The sequence below is a fragment of the Myxocyprinus asiaticus genome, chromosome 4, assembly GCF_019703515.2.
Source record: "Myxocyprinus asiaticus isolate MX2 ecotype Aquarium Trade chromosome 4, UBuf_Myxa_2, whole genome shotgun sequence".
Lineage (NCBI taxonomy): Eukaryota > Metazoa > Chordata > Actinopteri > Cypriniformes > Catostomidae > Myxocyprinus > Myxocyprinus asiaticus.
The window spans coordinates 10,952,941-10,970,916 of NC_059347.1; the positions used below are offsets into that span (position 1 = coordinate 10,952,941).

At 37.8% G+C, this 17,976-nt stretch overlaps 1 protein-coding gene across 2 annotated transcripts in view; it reads right to left on the minus strand.

The window, feature by feature from the left end:
• The window catches only part of LOC127434036 (neuronal migration protein doublecortin-like), a 90,883-nt gene that overhangs the window by 17,845 nt on the left and 55,062 nt on the right, over positions 1-17,976 (minus strand). For both annotated transcript variants that reach the window (XM_051686475.1, XM_051686481.1), the window contains exon 4: positions 2,975-3,077. In XM_051686475.1, the coding sequence (XP_051542435.1) occupies positions 2,975-3,077 (103 nt within the window). The remainder of the gene's footprint in view (positions 1-2,974; positions 3,078-17,976) is intronic.

Genomic DNA, 17,976 nt, shown 5'->3' on the forward strand with positions numbered 1-17,976 from the left:
TTTTAAGGGTATATAATTTTCTTGGGAAGCCCCCTTACATTAATACATTTTTCTTTTAATAAAATCATGGAATAGTTTTGTGTTGTCTTTAATGTATTTTTATTTTATTTTACTGTAATTGATGTTTGTATAGGACATTCGTTGTGGAATATCTAAAAAGTAAATGATCAGGTTGTTTACAGGGGTTTAATTTCAAGAAGGAAAACTCAAGTTTCTTTATAACATTACTTGAGAGTAACATACAACATTCAATTAAAAGAGCAGAGGTCCTAACATAGAACCTTGTGGCACTCCACAAAAATGGCAAGTGTTTTTTTATTTGCCATTGTAAAAAAAAAAAAAAAGAAGAAGAAGAAGCTTTCTAGTTGGCAAATGAGAATATTTTTATAAACTACTTTGAGAATAATTATCCCATATAATCCATGCTGTTTTTGTACAATAGTAAGAATGATCGATGATTACCTGACTGAAAGTTTTCACAGATTTTTGTTATTTATTAATTTTTTTTACTTTTTTGTAGGTTTAACAAACAAAAAAAAACAAAACAAAAAAAAAGAGAATTAAGCCTTAATGGAGATAATCGTTATACTTTTGCAAGATTTAAACAGTTCTGTTATTTGAATATGATACGGGTAATCTGTTCATTAAATAACATTGCATCTGTAAGTAGTCAATGTAGCTAGTTTGCATGTAGGGTTAATCAATAGTTAATCAAAAGCATAGGGGTTATTCACCTAGAAATGCAAATTCTGTCATCATAAAGTCACTCTTATTTCACTTCAAATCCATATGCCTCCATTATAGCAAATTTTATTTGCTCATGCATATATTCAAATTTGTTCGAAATGTGAAAACAAACGTCTTGATGTGCCAGATTTGAAAATGTGCATGCACAAATGAGAATTGAGAGAATTTTTGTGAATAATAACTTAAAATGTCTATCTGCTTTTCACACAAAGCTCTCGTGTGGCTTCAGAGGACTTCAAATATAGCATGGGAGTTAGATGAACTACTTTTATGATCATTTCATAATGCTTTTTTGATATGTACATAATGTCTGAATTTTCATTTTAGTGTAAATATTATTTTAACTGCTTTGCATTATGAGTAGATAGTAGTTTGGCAAGCTGCAGTTTCAAAGTACATTTTATGCATTTGGAAGACACTTTTATCCAAAGCAACTTACAGTGCCCTTATTACAGGGACAGTCCCCCTGGAGCAACATGGAGTTAAGCACCTTGCTCAAGGACACAATTGTGGTGGCTGTGGGGATCAAACCAACAACCTTCTGCTTACCAGTTCAGTGCTTTAGTCCACTACACCACCACCACCACTCCTGTAGTCTAAAGTAGCTTCCCCAACACTGATGACGCTCCTACCGCAGTTGGCACAGATCAGTAGAGCCATAATTTCTCTCTCTCTAACACACACACACACATTCCTCCTGGGCTGTCTGACACATCATCTGTGTCTCCGCATCTTATTACACCCATGTGTGTCATTATCAATTAACATATTTAAATCTAAATTTTAATAATGCATTAACCCATTTGAAAGCCTAATTCTGAGAAATTAATGACATCCAATATCATGCAGTTTCCTACTTTTTCTCTCCCCAAAACACATTCAGAATGAAAGATATCACAGTGAACTGACTAAACTGAACTGCTTCAGCAGAACATTCAACATATAAATGTATACAGTAATGTTATATTTATTCAGAATATACTAGATATTATAGGTAACCAATGAAGTTTTTTTTTTTTTTAAACTGGTATGTGCTGTGTTTTTTGTTCATATATGTGGCTGCTGTTGTGTTCTGAACTGGTTTAAAGGTTTTTATCATTTTCTTTTAAGCCCCTTATATGAGCTTTAAAACAATCAATTCATTATTAACTTAAAATTTTAAAAGTAAAAAAAGGTTTTCGGCATTGTCTTGTGATAAACATCTCATGCAGTGTTTCTCAAATGATAGTATGTTAGAATGCAACCTAAGTAAATGATATGTGTACTTATATGTGACACAAAATAATGGTCAGAATCTACAGTAATATGCATATTTCATCATTTAGAATATTTATAACCAGAGATCAATTTATCCTGTAGTTTGCAGATATTTCTATGACTAATATCTCAGTCTTGCCCTGATTTAACATGCAAAACTGATAAGGTTGTTCATAGGGTTTTGCTTTCCAGAAGGAATAATCTCCAGTTGTGCATCATCTGTAATGCTATGAAAATGTATGTTTCCAAGTTACATTACCTCAGAGCAATATATACAATTAAAAAAGCAAAGGTCCTAAAACAGCACCCTGTGGCACTCCACAAAAATTGCAAGCTTGGCTGATTTACCATCTAAAAAAGTAGGATTTAAGCCACTCCAGCACTTTTCTAAAAAGACCTAACCAACTTATATTTCGGTTTATAAAAATATTGTGATCAACTGCATTGAGAAGCATTATCTCTCTAAGATAATTTATACAAACCAATGCTATTTCTGTACAATAGTAAAAATGAAAACCTGACTGAAATGTCTCAGAAACTAGAGTTCATTTGCAATTATATATTAGATGTAGAAAGTAAGAAAACTTTCTTAAGAAGTTTGAAATAACTGTAGATAAAAGTTGAAAAAACAGTATAGATATTAACTAGAAAATATAAATGAAAGATAGAAATAGCTAAGTGTTTGTTGACTGTATAAAGAGAAGTTAGGGTAGGGCTAGGAGCATGTTAAATGCTGAATTCTTGATGTGGACTAACAATTTTGCATTTAAACTTGAGAATCTGTATGCTAAAAAATGAAAACAGACTAACCCTTAGAAAATTACACTGAACAATAATAAATGTCAAGATATTAAACACATCATCAGATATTGTGCACATCTGGGACAGATGAGTTGTAAAATAGTCACAAAATCTGTGTATTTTATCACAAATATTTTATTTTTATTGTTTATTAAGTGGAACGACCTACCGTTTTCATCCAGGGAGAAGTCATCCTGCGCATAGCGGAATTTTTCTGGTCCACAGGCAATGAACACGTCGTCATCGCCAAAGAAATCTTGCAAGCAGGTCACCTGGTAAAAAAAGACAGCCCTGATGAGCAACTGATAAACATACAATAATACCATAAACATGAACAACGATAAGTTACAGAGTGGTTTTTATCATTCTAAGACCTCTGGAGTGATCCAACCACAACTAGCTCTATCCAGCAACGATGCTGGGCAAAGTTAACCAATCATAATAAAAATATATATTACAGCCTAATGGTGCAACTGATTTTCTGAAATGGAAATATTACAGTAATTGCTTTTATTGTGGAATTAACAAAAAAAAATCTTTATAACTCCTTAAAATAATGGTTTAAATAAGAGTCATTAATACTGTACTTAGACCTGGGTTTTGGTTAGTACTAACATGTCAAAATGAGGACCTATGGTGATTTATGCTGAATACTGCTTAGCTAATAGTGGAAAGCCAGTGCCAGCAGGTACTTTGTATGACATTTAAATTATAAATAAAAAAAATTGTTTTCTTTTCATTAACTCATCATTTAGCATACAGTATATCTCTGCCGTGTTTTGCAATCTGAATGATGCGCTTTCTCTCTCTCACTCTCTCTCTCTCTCTCTCACATACGCACGCAGGCACGCACGCACGCACACACACATGCACGCGCACACACACACAGAGAGAGAGATGATAATATATGACAAAGCTAATCTATGCAGCCCTACCATGAACAGCTGGCCAGCGGGTGTGTGTGTCTGCATCATGGGTTGCATGTGTGTGTGTGTGTGTGTGTGTGTGTTACATATGAAACCCTGCTAAAAAGTGGCCCATCATCAACAGTGTTGGCCAGCTGTGTCCAAACACCCACTGTCCTAACAGACAATGCCAAGTGGGCCTGTGTGTGTGTGTGTGTGTGTGTGCGTGTGTGCGTGCATGCGTGTGTAAATGGTATGTCTCAAGTGGCAGTGGGGCTGGTATGGATGATACATTGATGCATCACCTTATTATTATAAAACATAAAACACAATGAGGAAAACCACTGATCAGGTTTTGCAGCTATAGTCTGTCCTTGCCATGTCTCACAGCTATTTCTCAAATACTATCACAATCACAAGTATCAATTAACAAAAAAGAGACATTAGTAAACAAGTTAAACAAGTCAACAACTATTTCTTTAAAACTAGATTGGTGCTTGCCTGTGCAAAAGTCACAGATGTTTGGGTGTGGACTGTGGTTGCTAGGGCATTGCTATGTGGTTTCTAAGGTGTTCTGGCTGGTTGCTAGGGTGGCTGCTGGGACACCTAACCCTAAATTCTGTTACATAATGTGGGATTTTTTTTGCAGCCATTTTATCATCCACCATGTGAAAATTGTAAGTCCGATTGCTTACACAGTCTACACCGGAAGGTGTTTAACCATCAGTGTTTATAGCAGGTCATTACTACATGTGGTTTAAACCAACTACAATTTTAATAATGTTACACACTGCTGTGGGCATACAAGTCAAATTTTAAATAACCATTTGAAATCATTTTCATTTGTTACACAAGAGTCATTTCCTCTTGTCCTCATTGCATCTTAAACATTTTTGAGTAAAGTAAGTGCTCAGATTTTATGTATAAAATTAAGCGTTTAGTATTACATTTAGTCAATAGCATGTATTCTTTTGTGGCATACAGTATGTGTCATTTTATCACTGATCGTCGAGGTCTTTTTGTGTGTCCCTTGACTTGACTGTCCGTCCTGTTATGTCATAAAACTGTAACTTTTTTACTGAAGATCTGCAGTATGTTATGAAATTATGTCACACTTTGTAGTTGACATCAGACATTCAGCAAAATCATGCTGGAGTTATTTAAGTGTGCAATTCTTCTGTTTTATTTAAGTTTTCCTTTATTTTGTGGTGTTAGTCATACTGTATGTTGTCAAGCATAACATTTCCACCCTTGAATGGAAAGATATGGGAATAATACATTATTATTTTAAACGTGTATATATATATATATATATATATATATATATATATATATATATATATACACACACACACACACACAGTGCTTGGTGGATTACTTGTGAATTGTAATCCAGTACTGATTACAAATTACATGACAAAAAATGCAATCAGTAACATAATCTTGTAGATTACATTTTTGAAGTAATATAATCTGATTAGTTTTGGATTACTTTTAACCTAATTCTATTTTATTTTATGTCACATTCATTTGAATAGGATAATCATTTTAACATAAAAGTACAGAGGAAGAAAATGTGTTCCATTCTTTATTACTAACAAAAGAGCCTCACATCTGTTTAACTGTGCATTTATTCACAGAGCACTGTGCTGCACTTACTGATTGCACTGCATAATTTTATTTCTGTATTCTTTTTCCTTTTTTATTCATTTTAATAATTTTAACTTTTTTAAATTCATCTGATTACTTTTTATTCTTATATCTTGTTATTAATTGGTTTTAAAATGTATTTTATCTTGTACTGTATTTTCTTATGCAAAGCATTTTGAATTGCCATTGTGTATGAAATGTGCTATATAAAAAAACTTGCCTTGCCTCACAAAAAGAGCTCCTTATGAAATTTTTAAAAAGTGCATTAAACATTACATGAATGAAATTAACATTAAATCTAACAGCAATGATGGTGCATGGCCAAAGTTTATCATTCAAAACACTGAGACATCAAGTTCATTATAAGTGCATAAAACAATAGCAACATTACAAACATTAATGGCCATAAAATCAACAGCAACAACGTTGCTAGGTCAAAGCTTTCATCTAAAAACACCGAAACACTTTTAACCCTCACTGCTTACTGATAGTCCATCACCCATTCCAAACCTGAGGTGCAAGACATAATCTTTTGAACAGCAAGAATATTTGTAACGTATGCTGGGTGACTGCTGACAATGATGGCAATGACGAAGACGTGAAGATGAAGAACCCAAGTGCAGTTTATTTATAAACATGAACCAAAAAACCCTAACTAGAAACGTGAAACATAAATCATAAACATGAACTTGACTATAACCTGACTAGACTTGACTTGACTTGACTTGACTTGACTATGGCTTGACTATGGCTTGACTATGGCTTGACAAACACATATAATCACATTCACATTCAATACTTGACAACTAGACAATGAAAACATGAGGGCTTAAATACAAGACATGGGAGAACATAAACCAATGAACAAACAGAACTGATAACAAGATAATTAAACAATAAACCAATGAAAACATGACACATGAACATGGAGGGAAAACAAGACATCACATGACTAGGGAAACAGGAACACATGACATGAAACAGGAACTAGAATTTCAAAATAAAAGACATGAATCAACAGAATACACGACATATCCCCCCCACTAAGGGGTGGCTCCTGACACCCCAACACATAAACAAAACACGTAAAACAAGACATAAATTCAAAGTTCTGTAGGGAGCTGGGGGGGGTGTCTTGAGGTGTGGGGCATGGCATGGCGAGAAAGGGCAAGGGGCATGGGACCAAGGCAAAGTCCGTGGGGGGTGGAGCCATGACAGGCTCGAGGGGCGGAGCCATGGAAGGCGGAGCCGTGAGAGGCTCGAGGGGCGGAGCCATGGAACTTGGTGCCCGGAGAGTAGCCGAAGACTCGAAGGGCCAGGGTGGAGCCAAAGGCAGGGAGGACCAAGGCGGTGCTGGAGGCTCGGAGGAGCAAGGCGGAGCTGAGGGATCGGAAGACTGAGGTGAAGCCGGTGGGGCTGAGGACCAAGGTGGAGCCGTAGGGAAGGAGGTCCCCGGTGAAGCTGACAGATCGGAGTGATGAGGCGCAGCCAGAGGATCGGAGAGCCAAAGCGGAGCCAGGTGACCGACAGACCAAGGAGGAGCCAGAGGGATGAGGGACCCCGGCACAGCCGACAGGCTGAAGGACCGTAGTGGAGCCAAGGGAATGCCGAGCTGAGGCAATGTCGAGGGACCGACAGGCCAAGGCGAAGTCCAGGGCTCGGAGGGTCCAGGCGGGGTCGGAGGGCCGAAAGTTCCCCTTGCCTGCTCAGGAGAACTAAGGGTGGGTATAAGGGTGGGAACCATCTCCAGGTCCCACTGCTCAGGTGTGGCTGTGACATGGCATGGAGCAGGCTGAGGCGTTGCTGTGACATGGCATGGAGCAGGCTGAGGCGTTGCTGTGACGTGGCATGGAGCAGGCTGAGGCGTTGCTGTGACGTGGCATGGAGCAGGCTGAGGCGTTGCTGTGACGTGGACCTCTGGCTCGGCGGCGGCCATGTCGTGGACCTCTGGCTCGGCGGCGGCCATGACGTGGAACTCTGGCTCGGCGGCGGCCATGACGTGAAACTCTGGCTCGGCGGCGGCCATGACGTGGAACTCTGGCTCGGCGGCGGCCATGACGTGGAACTCTGGCTCGGCATCCGCCTCCCCCACAGTGAACGGGGAACCAATGAACCGTAGGGCGAGGTCGATATATTAAGCCAGGCTGAGGGAACTGCGACCGCCAGGCATCAAAAAAGAAATGGACTCATTCAGTCCAAATCTAAAACAGTCTTTGAGGGCAACCTCATTAAAGTCCACCTGGCTGGCTAGACCACAGAAGTCCTCAACATAGTCCTCCAGGGGACGATTCCCCTGACGTAGGCGCAGAAGTAAAACTGCTGGGTTCATGGTTGGTCAAGTATTCTGTAATGTATGCTGGGTGACTGCTGACAATGATGGCAATGACGAAGACATGAAGATGAAGAACCCAAGTGCAGTTTATTTATAAACGTAAACCAAAAAACCCTAACTAGAAACGTGAAACATAAATCATAAACATGAACTTGACTATAACCTGACTTGGCTTGACTATGGCTTGACTATGGCTTGACTATGGCTTGACTATGGCTTGACTATGGCTTGACAAACACATACAATCACATTCACATTCAATACTTGACAACTAGACAATGAAAACATGAGGGCTTAAATACAAGACATGGGAGAACATAAACCAATGAACAAACAGAACTGATAACAAGATAATTAAACAATAAACCAATGAAAACATGACACATGAACATGGAGGGAAAACAAGACATCACATGACTAGGGAAACAGGAACACATGACATGAAACAGGAACTAGAATTTCAAAATAAAAGAGATGAATCAACAGAATACACATGACAATATTCTAAAAGAGCAGAATATTTTAAAATTCCACAAAGTCACACAAGGAACAAATGTGTCAAGTTTTACGTCAAGTTTCATGCAGTAGACTCCACTGCATCAGCAGCAACAGTAGAGCGATTGGCTTTGTTTCATATTGCTGCACATTTTGCGGTTGAACAACTGTGTACCCTGTGGGCAGGACCTTTAAATATGGCATCAACTAGATCCTTTGAAGCAATTAAGTTCAATGCGTGAGCAATGTGTGAGCTTGGAGTAATTTCATTCTTAAAAATGAAATGAATTCTATAGATCCAGTGGTTAAATGCTGAGGTAGACTGCTCCATCTTCACCAGGCTAGCTAGTAGCGAGTATCAGTTCTGTGTACAATACACACAACCCTCCCCCTCTCTTCCGAAAAAACACTCGAAGTCTTACGAATGTATATCAGCGGCCGCAGGCCGAGTGCCGTAAGTAATCATAGCAGTGCTGATTTAGGGCCATATAGCATGATTGTAAGTGTGATATTGCTCATATACAACATGTAACGAGGAGGAGGGCGTGCCCGGGCCGTGAGGATGCATGCCCGCACTGAGTTGCCTAATCAGCAGGAGGGAGATAAGGGAAGAGCCAGGGACACCAGAGAGAGAAAGAGAGAGAGAGAGACACGCGGCTGCTCTGTGTGTGTGTGTGTGTTTATGTTTCTGGGTTTTCAGTTTGAGGTTCTGTCTAATTAAAGTCTTGTTGAATGTGGATCCAGCTCCCACTTCCTCCTTTCCTGACCGGACAGCGCATCCTCCCTCCTTCCCGGGTTTCGGCACCAGTGTAGCAATTCCAGAATGGAAAAGGAGGAAGCTGGTACCGGCTTGACAAACATGTAGACATTTATTTCTTTTTTCCTTTTTTACAAATTTTTTTCTCCCCTTTTTTTTCCCCAATTTGGAATGCCCAATTCCCATTGTGCTCTAAGTCCTTGTGGTGGCGTAATGACTCGCCTCGGAGGACGAATCTCAGTTGCCTCCACATCTGAGACGTCAATCCACACATTTTATCATGTAGCTTGTTCAGCGTGTTACCACGGAGACATAGCGTGTGTGGAGGCTTCACGCTATTCTCTGCGGCATCCACGCACAACTCACTACGCTCCCCACCGATAGCGAACCATATTATAGCAACCACGAGGAGGTTACCCCATGTGACTTTACCCTCCCTAGCAACCGGGCCAATTTGGTTGCTTAGGAGACATGGCTGGAGTCACTCAGCACCCCTGGATTCTAACTCATGACTCCAGGGGTGGTAGTCAGAGTCTTTACTCGCTGAGCTTCCCAGGACCCGACATTTATTTCTTAAACATAACATAAAACAACTTCACGTGCTGCTTCCCTGCAGACACGCCGAACACACACACACACACACAGCTCCGTGTGTCTCTCTAGCTCATCTGCCGCTGTCTCCTCTCCTTAAATACTCCCGCTGCCCCTCACTGGAACGCTGATCATTCACCACTTATCTTCCCGGCCTCACTCTGCCCAGATGCCGCTCGGCCCCACCCTGCTCTCCACACAACTGTTCAATGACAACTGAGAAACAAACTGAGTATGGTCACAAAAAACACATTTGAGCACGGAACTACTTTCTTACGCGACGGATCAGAATCTGCTGTTGCTTGTTCAAACCAAATGATGCGTCAAACCCTCTCAAAACGTCACTTTAGAACTATCACGGCTTGGGATGTTTCTAACAAGTTATTGGAGAAACAAGGATATGTGTGTGTGTATGAGAGAGAGAGAGAGAGAGAGAGAAAGAGATAGAGATAGAGAGAGAGACAGAGAGAGAGAGAGAGAGGGAGAGAGAGAGAGAGCATGTGCGATCACCTGTCTTTATTGCCACTCCCAAGTGAAGATGCTATAGTGTGTTAGTCAGCTTTCTGAAGATAATGTCATTTTTGTCAAATGCATCCTATTTTCTCTGTGGAAAAATAGCCGTCCAAGTATTCCTCCCTATTTCACAGTAGCCATTGCACAAGAGTCATTCACTATAGAAACTGCAATCTCCTCTGCCATTTTGAACAGTATGTCCTCTCTAATGTGGAAACTCCGGTAAGAGGTAAGCTCCTTGAGTTTGAATAATTAATCAGTCTGTTGTGTCTCTCAGTTGTGATGAGCCTTAATGCTGCCGTTGTTAGTTTAAAGCTGTTTAAAGCTATTTACAAGCTTTAGTAGTTTAGTAGTAATCAGAGAAATCATGGAGAGCCAGTGAATTAAAATACTGACAGACTGGCAATGCACGTTACTTCAGCTGACTCATTTACACACAAAAAAATGTTCTTTTGCTGCCACCTGCTGGCTAAAATCTGTGATGTCACAAAAATAAATAGAAAGAGACACATTTAGCTTTTTACACATCTGCACTGCTCTTACACTTTAGTTTAGATTGGCATGAACACAAGCGGAGTGATACAAACAGTGAAGCGTCCAATATATATATATATATATATATATATATATATATATATATATATATATATATATATATTAACAGAAATAAAATCATCACAATAAGTTTACAAATATGCTAGCTGGATATCATTCACAGACCATGTACTGGCTCATTTTACCACTGAATTTCCACCCTGTTATTGTCCACCCTGTTAATATTTACCCTGAGCCTGCTCAATGGACATCTGAATTTGTTGAGTCATTTATCTTGAACGGTCAGATTTATAAAATCTTTAACATGTTCCTTTAATGATGAAACATAAAGATACCTCTGAAAATATAGTTTAAAAGCCGAAAACTAATGTAATTGTAGGAATGACCCAGATACCTTCTTATAATTTATTATAAGAATTTTTTTTTATTATTATTTAGAAGATTTTTGTGAATCCTAGCTATGGTAACCACTTAATTTCATTGTCATTCTTGTCCATACAACAAAAGTGAATGTTAACCAGGGACAAGGCAGCTTGGACATCCTGTCTAATATCTCCTTTTGTGTTAAATGGAAGAAAGAAATTTGCACGGGTGATGACAGAATGTTCATTTTTGGGTGAACAATACCTTTAATGAAATTTATGTATATATTTAATGTAATACTTTAATCTAGTTTTTATTAGAATCACTGTTCAATGTATCCAGAATAAGTAAATGCTGAAATAAATGTATCTGAAACCCAGCTCAAAGCTAATAAAAAAACACCCAAAATCGGGGTTTGTATGTCACAAAAGAAAAAAAAAACACTCCAAAATCTTGTTACCCCTCCCTAATGCCTTAAATAGCTGTGTGACATTTACTCACAGACTCTGTCAATTATCCAAACTGACATTCAAAAGCAGTCAATCTACATGTCAATCATGTGTCAGTCTAGCCCCCTGCACCTGCCACCCCTCTCCCACTCCCACTCCCACTCCCACCCTCCTGTGTGGTGTTTATTAGATGGAAATTCTGAACTCTCAAGAGGCTTGAATGTGTGTGTGTGTGTGTGTGTGTGTATCTGAACTGCTCATAAAAGTGGGCCATTAAAGAAGGCCTCATGAGACAAACAAATTGCAAACTGTGCCCAAACACACCTAGTCCAAAAAAACAAAAAAAAAACAAAAAATTATATATATATATATATATATATATAATTTTTTTTTTATTATTATTTTTTTTTTTTTTTTGATGAACCTCAGAAACCACTTTCTTCTTATGACCTCCACAGGACACAGAATTACCTCAGGGTCAAAGGTCAACGGTCAAGAGCAGGAGTACACTGAAGAAAACATGAGGAAACCATGGAAACGGTAATATCCATTTCTCATTCAATCTTTATGCATATACATTACACATATGCATACAAACATATAGAATATAATTTGCTTTGCCTAACAAGCATATTTGACATGCATATATATTGTATATACATATATATACTAAAAGCTAAATGCAAAAATTATTTAATATTTCGCTAATGCAGTTCCATCATGTAATTTTAACAACATCCAATGTTTGATATTATGTATATTTTTGTTTACTTTTGTACAATAAATCCTTTTGGTAATATGTTTAGTCAACACTTGATGCCCAATGTATAATCTGAGTCCTGAAGCAAAACCAGCTGAGAAGCACTGGTCTAGTAAAACAAATCAGTGCCTACATGTCTTGCATCAGCACTGTAACTGGCTGGTTGGACGCTGAGTTTCTGTGTGTGTGTGCGCGCATATCTGTCTGACCCTAATCTGTCACCTCATGTCACCTCTCATCCAGACGCTGGTCACAGAGTGTATTTAATGCATTGTATTTAATATATTTAACACATTTATTTAAATTTTATTGAAATGTATATATTTAAAAATGTATAATATTTGTATTCATTTGAAATGTGTAAATCTTAAAAAAATAAAATAAAATAACAATTATGTAGACGCTTGTTTCACCCCTCACATGGCCTGATCTGCCTTTTGTTTTTGTATTTTCTGAATTTTTTTTAACATTGAAGTACCAGCTTTACATATCATGTACAGAGGTTGCACTACAAAATATCAGAGAAAGGGGTTGTAAAATTTTAATCATGGTCTATTTGTCCATCCTTTTAGTTTACGTTTCCCTGATAAGTAGTATATTTCAAAGTCAAATTTTTTTCCGCAACTTATGTTATTTTTGATTCTGTTTGAGAGCGCAGAGCACATCTGGTGACATTTTGCCTACACACATACAGTGCAAGGGTGGGTGCGTGCGCAGAAAGCAAGCGGGCGGGCAAAAGAGAGAGTGATTTTTTTTTTTTTAAAGACTGCAGATTTAGGGTGCTTCTCAAATGGAAGGCTGCAGCCTGTGTCCTTCCTAGACCAGTCCTTCTGAGGCTGTAGGCTAGACTCCTCCTCAGCACTCAGTGCTAGAATGAGACAGTCTAGTAAGTGTGCATGGTGAACCATAAGCTTAGAACCATGTGATATTTTATTTTGTTTAGAAAACTCATTGTGGCAGGGAGGAGGGCGGTGCCGGGTCATGATGCTGCACACCCGGCCCCTAATCAGGCTAGTCAAGCCCTCGAGAGGGATAAAGGTGACCGGAGGCAGCAGTTCCAGAGAGAGAGAGAGTTACGGGCAGCTGCCCGGCATGTGTTTGTCTTTTTGTTTAAGTTTATTATTAAATAATTATTTAGATTGTCAAGCCGGTTCTCGCCGCCTCCTTTCCATTGAACTTCGTTACACTCATATACTTCAGAAAACGAGAAATATGTCCTTAATCCCTTAATTATTTTAGCAAAATGTTCTATTCACAAAGCAAGAGTCACTCAAAAAATCTTTTATATAATACATTTTGCAACACTGATCTTAGAATTTATACTTAAACCCTTTCAAATATGAAAAAAAAAAAAAAAAAAAAAAACAGAACCCTCAGCTTGTAAAAACTATAAAACTTTTAAAGCTTTTCAAATTCATGTACTTGCCCTTTTATTAATTTTATTTATTTAATTTTTTGTGCTTTGTATCTTCTAATTTGTTGTTTTTTCTAAACTACTTGCATTTTTTTATTTTTCTACAAATTGTCTTGGTGCAAATGTGAATAAAAACTTGAAGAGAGAAAGAAAAAAGTAAGCAGCATCATAAAGGTAAAACTAAAAAGAAAGAGAAATGGCTACATAAAAGACTAATTCAAATAAAAACATCTATTTTGTACTATCATCATTAAATGCATGAATGAGAATATATTGTAGTTGATGAGAATAAAGGTGTATTGTGTTCACATCGCTTTGATCATGATGTCCTTGACCACACTATCACACTCCTTTAAAACATTCGCCCACTTACTGTGTTCCTGTTTGTTCTGGAGGCAGCAGGGTTTGGGTTCAGTGACAAAACAAAAAAATCTCTGCATGTTGCTTAGTTTCTTGCTACTGTAACACTCCTGTCTCCTCACATGCATTAATACCTGCCATCTTTACCAATTCATAGAAAAGTAGCAAATCAGATACAAATTTGTGCATGTGTTAAAGGAGGGTCCACAATTTTAATCCAAAAATCAATCTATCTATCTATCTATCTATCTATCTATCTATCTATCTATCTATCTGTCTGTCTGTCTGTCTGTCTGTCTGTCTGTCTGTCTGTCTGTCTAAGTCATGACAACTCTCAGAAAGATTTAGCATGTGAATGTGGGTATGGTGCTGCTGCAAAGCAAGTACGTAGAATTGCTACTGCTAGAAAATACACATTCATACTGAGTTAGCATGTGGACATGCTGCGGCTGCTGCTGCACAATGAGACAATATTGCACAAATACACATAACAAAGGATCCCCCAACAAAGCAGGCAAGCTGCATAAACGCATGAACGCAAACACAAAATACAAACCTTAAACTAAGCAGATCTAGGCCAAGACTTATGTACTGCTGCTGCTCCGAAGCAGACCATACCATGTAAGCTGATAGAAGGAAACCCCCAACAAACCACCTGAGCAAATAGCATTTTCAGAGAAAAACTCTTGCAGTGCGCTGTAGAAGAAACCAGCTTAACTGCAGTCTGAGTCATTTAAATGTTAGACAAGAGAGAGACACAAGTTGACTGGCTCACCGACAACAAGTTAGAGGACCAATCACACCATGCGAGACGATTGGCTTAACATGTCATATGTGAGCAAGCCAATTGGCTAACATATAACAAGTCAACCTATCAGCTTGTGCCATGTAAAGTTGCATGGCTGAACTTTGATCATATACATATATCCAGTTGAAGTCAGAAGTTTACATACACTTAGGTTGAAGTCATTAAAACTCATTTTTTAACCGCGCCACAGATTTAATATTAGCAAACTATAGTTTTGGCAAGTCGTTTATGACATCTACTTTGTTCATGACATGAGTAATTTTTCCAACAATAATTTACAGACAGATTGTTTCACTTTTAATTGACTATATCACAATTCCAGTGGGTCAGAAGTTTACATACACTAAGTTAAGTGTGCCTTTAAGCAGCTTGAAAAATTCCAGAAAATGATGCCAAGCCTTTAGACAATTAGCCAATTAGCTTCTGATAGGAGGTGTACTGAATTGGAGGTGTACCTGTCTATGTATTTTAAGGCCTATCTTCAAACTCAGTACCTCTTTGCTTGACATCATTGAAAAATCAAAAGAAATCAGCCAAGACCTCAGAAAAACATTTGTGGACCTCCACAAGTCTGATTCATCCTTGGGAGCAATTTCCAAACGCCTGAAGGTACCACGTTCATCTGTACAAACAATAGTATGCAATTATAAACACCCTGGGACCACGAAGCCATCATACCGCTCAGGAAGGAGACACATTCTGTCTCCTAGAGATGAACGTAGTTTGGTGCGAAAAGTGCAAATCAATCCCAGAACAACAGCAAAGGACCTTGTGAAGATTCTGGAGGAAAACAGGTAGACAAGTATTTATATCCACAATAAAATGGGTTCTATATCGACATAACCTGAAAGGCTGCTCGGCAAGGAAGAAGCCACTGCTCCAAAACCGCCATAAAAAAATCCAGACTACAGTTTGCAAGTGCACATGGGGACAAAGATCCTACTTTTTGGAAAAATTTCCTCTGGTCTGATGCAACAAAAATGGAACTTTTTGGCCATAATGACCATCATTATGTTTGGAGGAAAAAGGGTGAGGCTTGCAAGCTGAAGAACACCATACCAACCGTGAAGCATGGGGTGGCAGCATCATGTTGTGGGGGTGCTTTGCTGTAGGAGGGACTGGTGCACTTCACAAAATAGATGGCATCATGAGGAAGGAAAATTATGTGGATATATTGAAGCAACATCTCAAGACATCAGCCAGGAAGTTAAAGCTTGGTCGCAAATGGGTCTTCCAAATGGACAATGACCCCAAGCATACCTCCAAGTTGTGGCAAAATGGCTTAAGGACAACAAAGTCAAGGTATTGGAGTGGCCATCACAAAGCCCTGACCTCAATCTGATAGAACATTTGTGGGCAGAACTGAAAAAGCGTATATATATATATATATATATATATAGACAGAGAGAGAGAGAGAGAGGGTCAGACTATCACTCTTATACAACCATGTATTATTTTGCAATTCCTCAAAAACATTATAGGCGATGTCACAAAGACAACATGCTCAATGCAATCACAACTAGGGTTGCTCTGATACCAACATTTTGGCTTCGGTATGATACCAGCCCTGGTACCACGGTATCGATACTAACTCGATACTTAGGCAACAAATACAAAAAAAAATATATATATATATATATGGTAGTTTGTGCTGTGTTTGTGTGTGTGTTCGTGTGCGTGCCTTTGTGTGTGTGGTTTGGGTGGTTTACGAGGACATCTTTTTAGGTTACAAACTGGTAATTTTACAAGGGTATTATGCTATAAATTTGGTTTATGAGGACATTTCTAGTGTCTCCATAATTCAAATCGCTTAAAAAACATAATAAACGATGTTTTTTAAAAATGTAAAAATGCAGAACGTTTTTTTGTGAGGATTAGGTTTAGGGGTAGGGTTAGTGTTAGGGGATAGAATCATTAGTTCATACCGTATAAAAATCATTATATCTATGTAGAGTCCTCATAAGGATAGCCGCACCAACATGTGTGTGTGTGTGTGTGTGTGTGAAGGAGATGACAGGGCAGAGAGGCGCCTCTTATACATTTTGTAGCGTTCAGCGCATGTGACTCTATATTATTTAATTAAATTACATCTTTCTGCTGTTTAATGATTACACTTGGCCTTTTAGAGGCTTTTTTATTATTATTTTCAAATTGTCTTTGATTTAATCTCAAAACTCTCACATCACATTACATTTTGCTAATGGCAGCATACTTTAATATGGTACCGAAATTAACAACAAGATGATATCGTACCATTTAATTTTTTTGGTATCGCGATATTTCGTTTGTACTGGTAAACTACGCAACCTTAATCACAACATTAGATTTTATTTAAATTATCATTCTTCTGTCATCTAATTTTCTATATAAATACTAGAGCAAGATAAGAAGTCAAACTCTAAGTTTGAGTCCCAGTGTAAAATGTAAAGCTTATAATTTTATAAAAGCACTTACATTAATTTTTCTGTTAAACCTCATGTATTATTTGAGCTGTAAAGTTGTTTATATTGTCATTTTTACAGTCATTTTAGGGTTTAGGGTTTGTTGGCATTACATTGTCATGATAGCGAATTTGTAAAATTGGCTATAACTTTACACAGAAAGGTTAGTAAGTGATTTTATTACACTAAAATCATGTTAACACACATATTGTTTGTCTTGTGGCTATACTTTTGAGACAGTGAGTATTTTAACATCCAAAAATTGCCCCCCATTCACTTCCATTGTAAGTGTCTCACTGTAACTTCGATTTTTGCTTTTTTAAAAGAAAAGGAAGGACAAGTCAAAATTAATTTATGTGGTAATCAACATTATGTCACAAATGTTGCCGGTTGAGCTTTGAAATATTCCTTTAAAGACTTAAAATGTCACAGGAGAAACTTAGATAATATAGATATAATAAGAAGAATGATAATAATGAGTTATTATTGTGACAATGCTAAGAATGCAATGCATACTTTAATTCTCTAATATCCATGCAGAATATCACCTTAGAGATTATGTGTCTTGAAACATGTGTTTTCACTCCTTTTTTATCTTGCCAATCTACAATAAAAACATTCCATTACACAATCTTCACTCTTATTCCATTTAAGGAAAAAAAAAGAAGAAGAAATAAACAACAGAAGACTGTTAAAGTCCAGCCAATTGTCTAAATACTACCCAAATTGTTTTCAGACATATCCAGCAATGATGCTGATATCAGATCACTCATAGCTT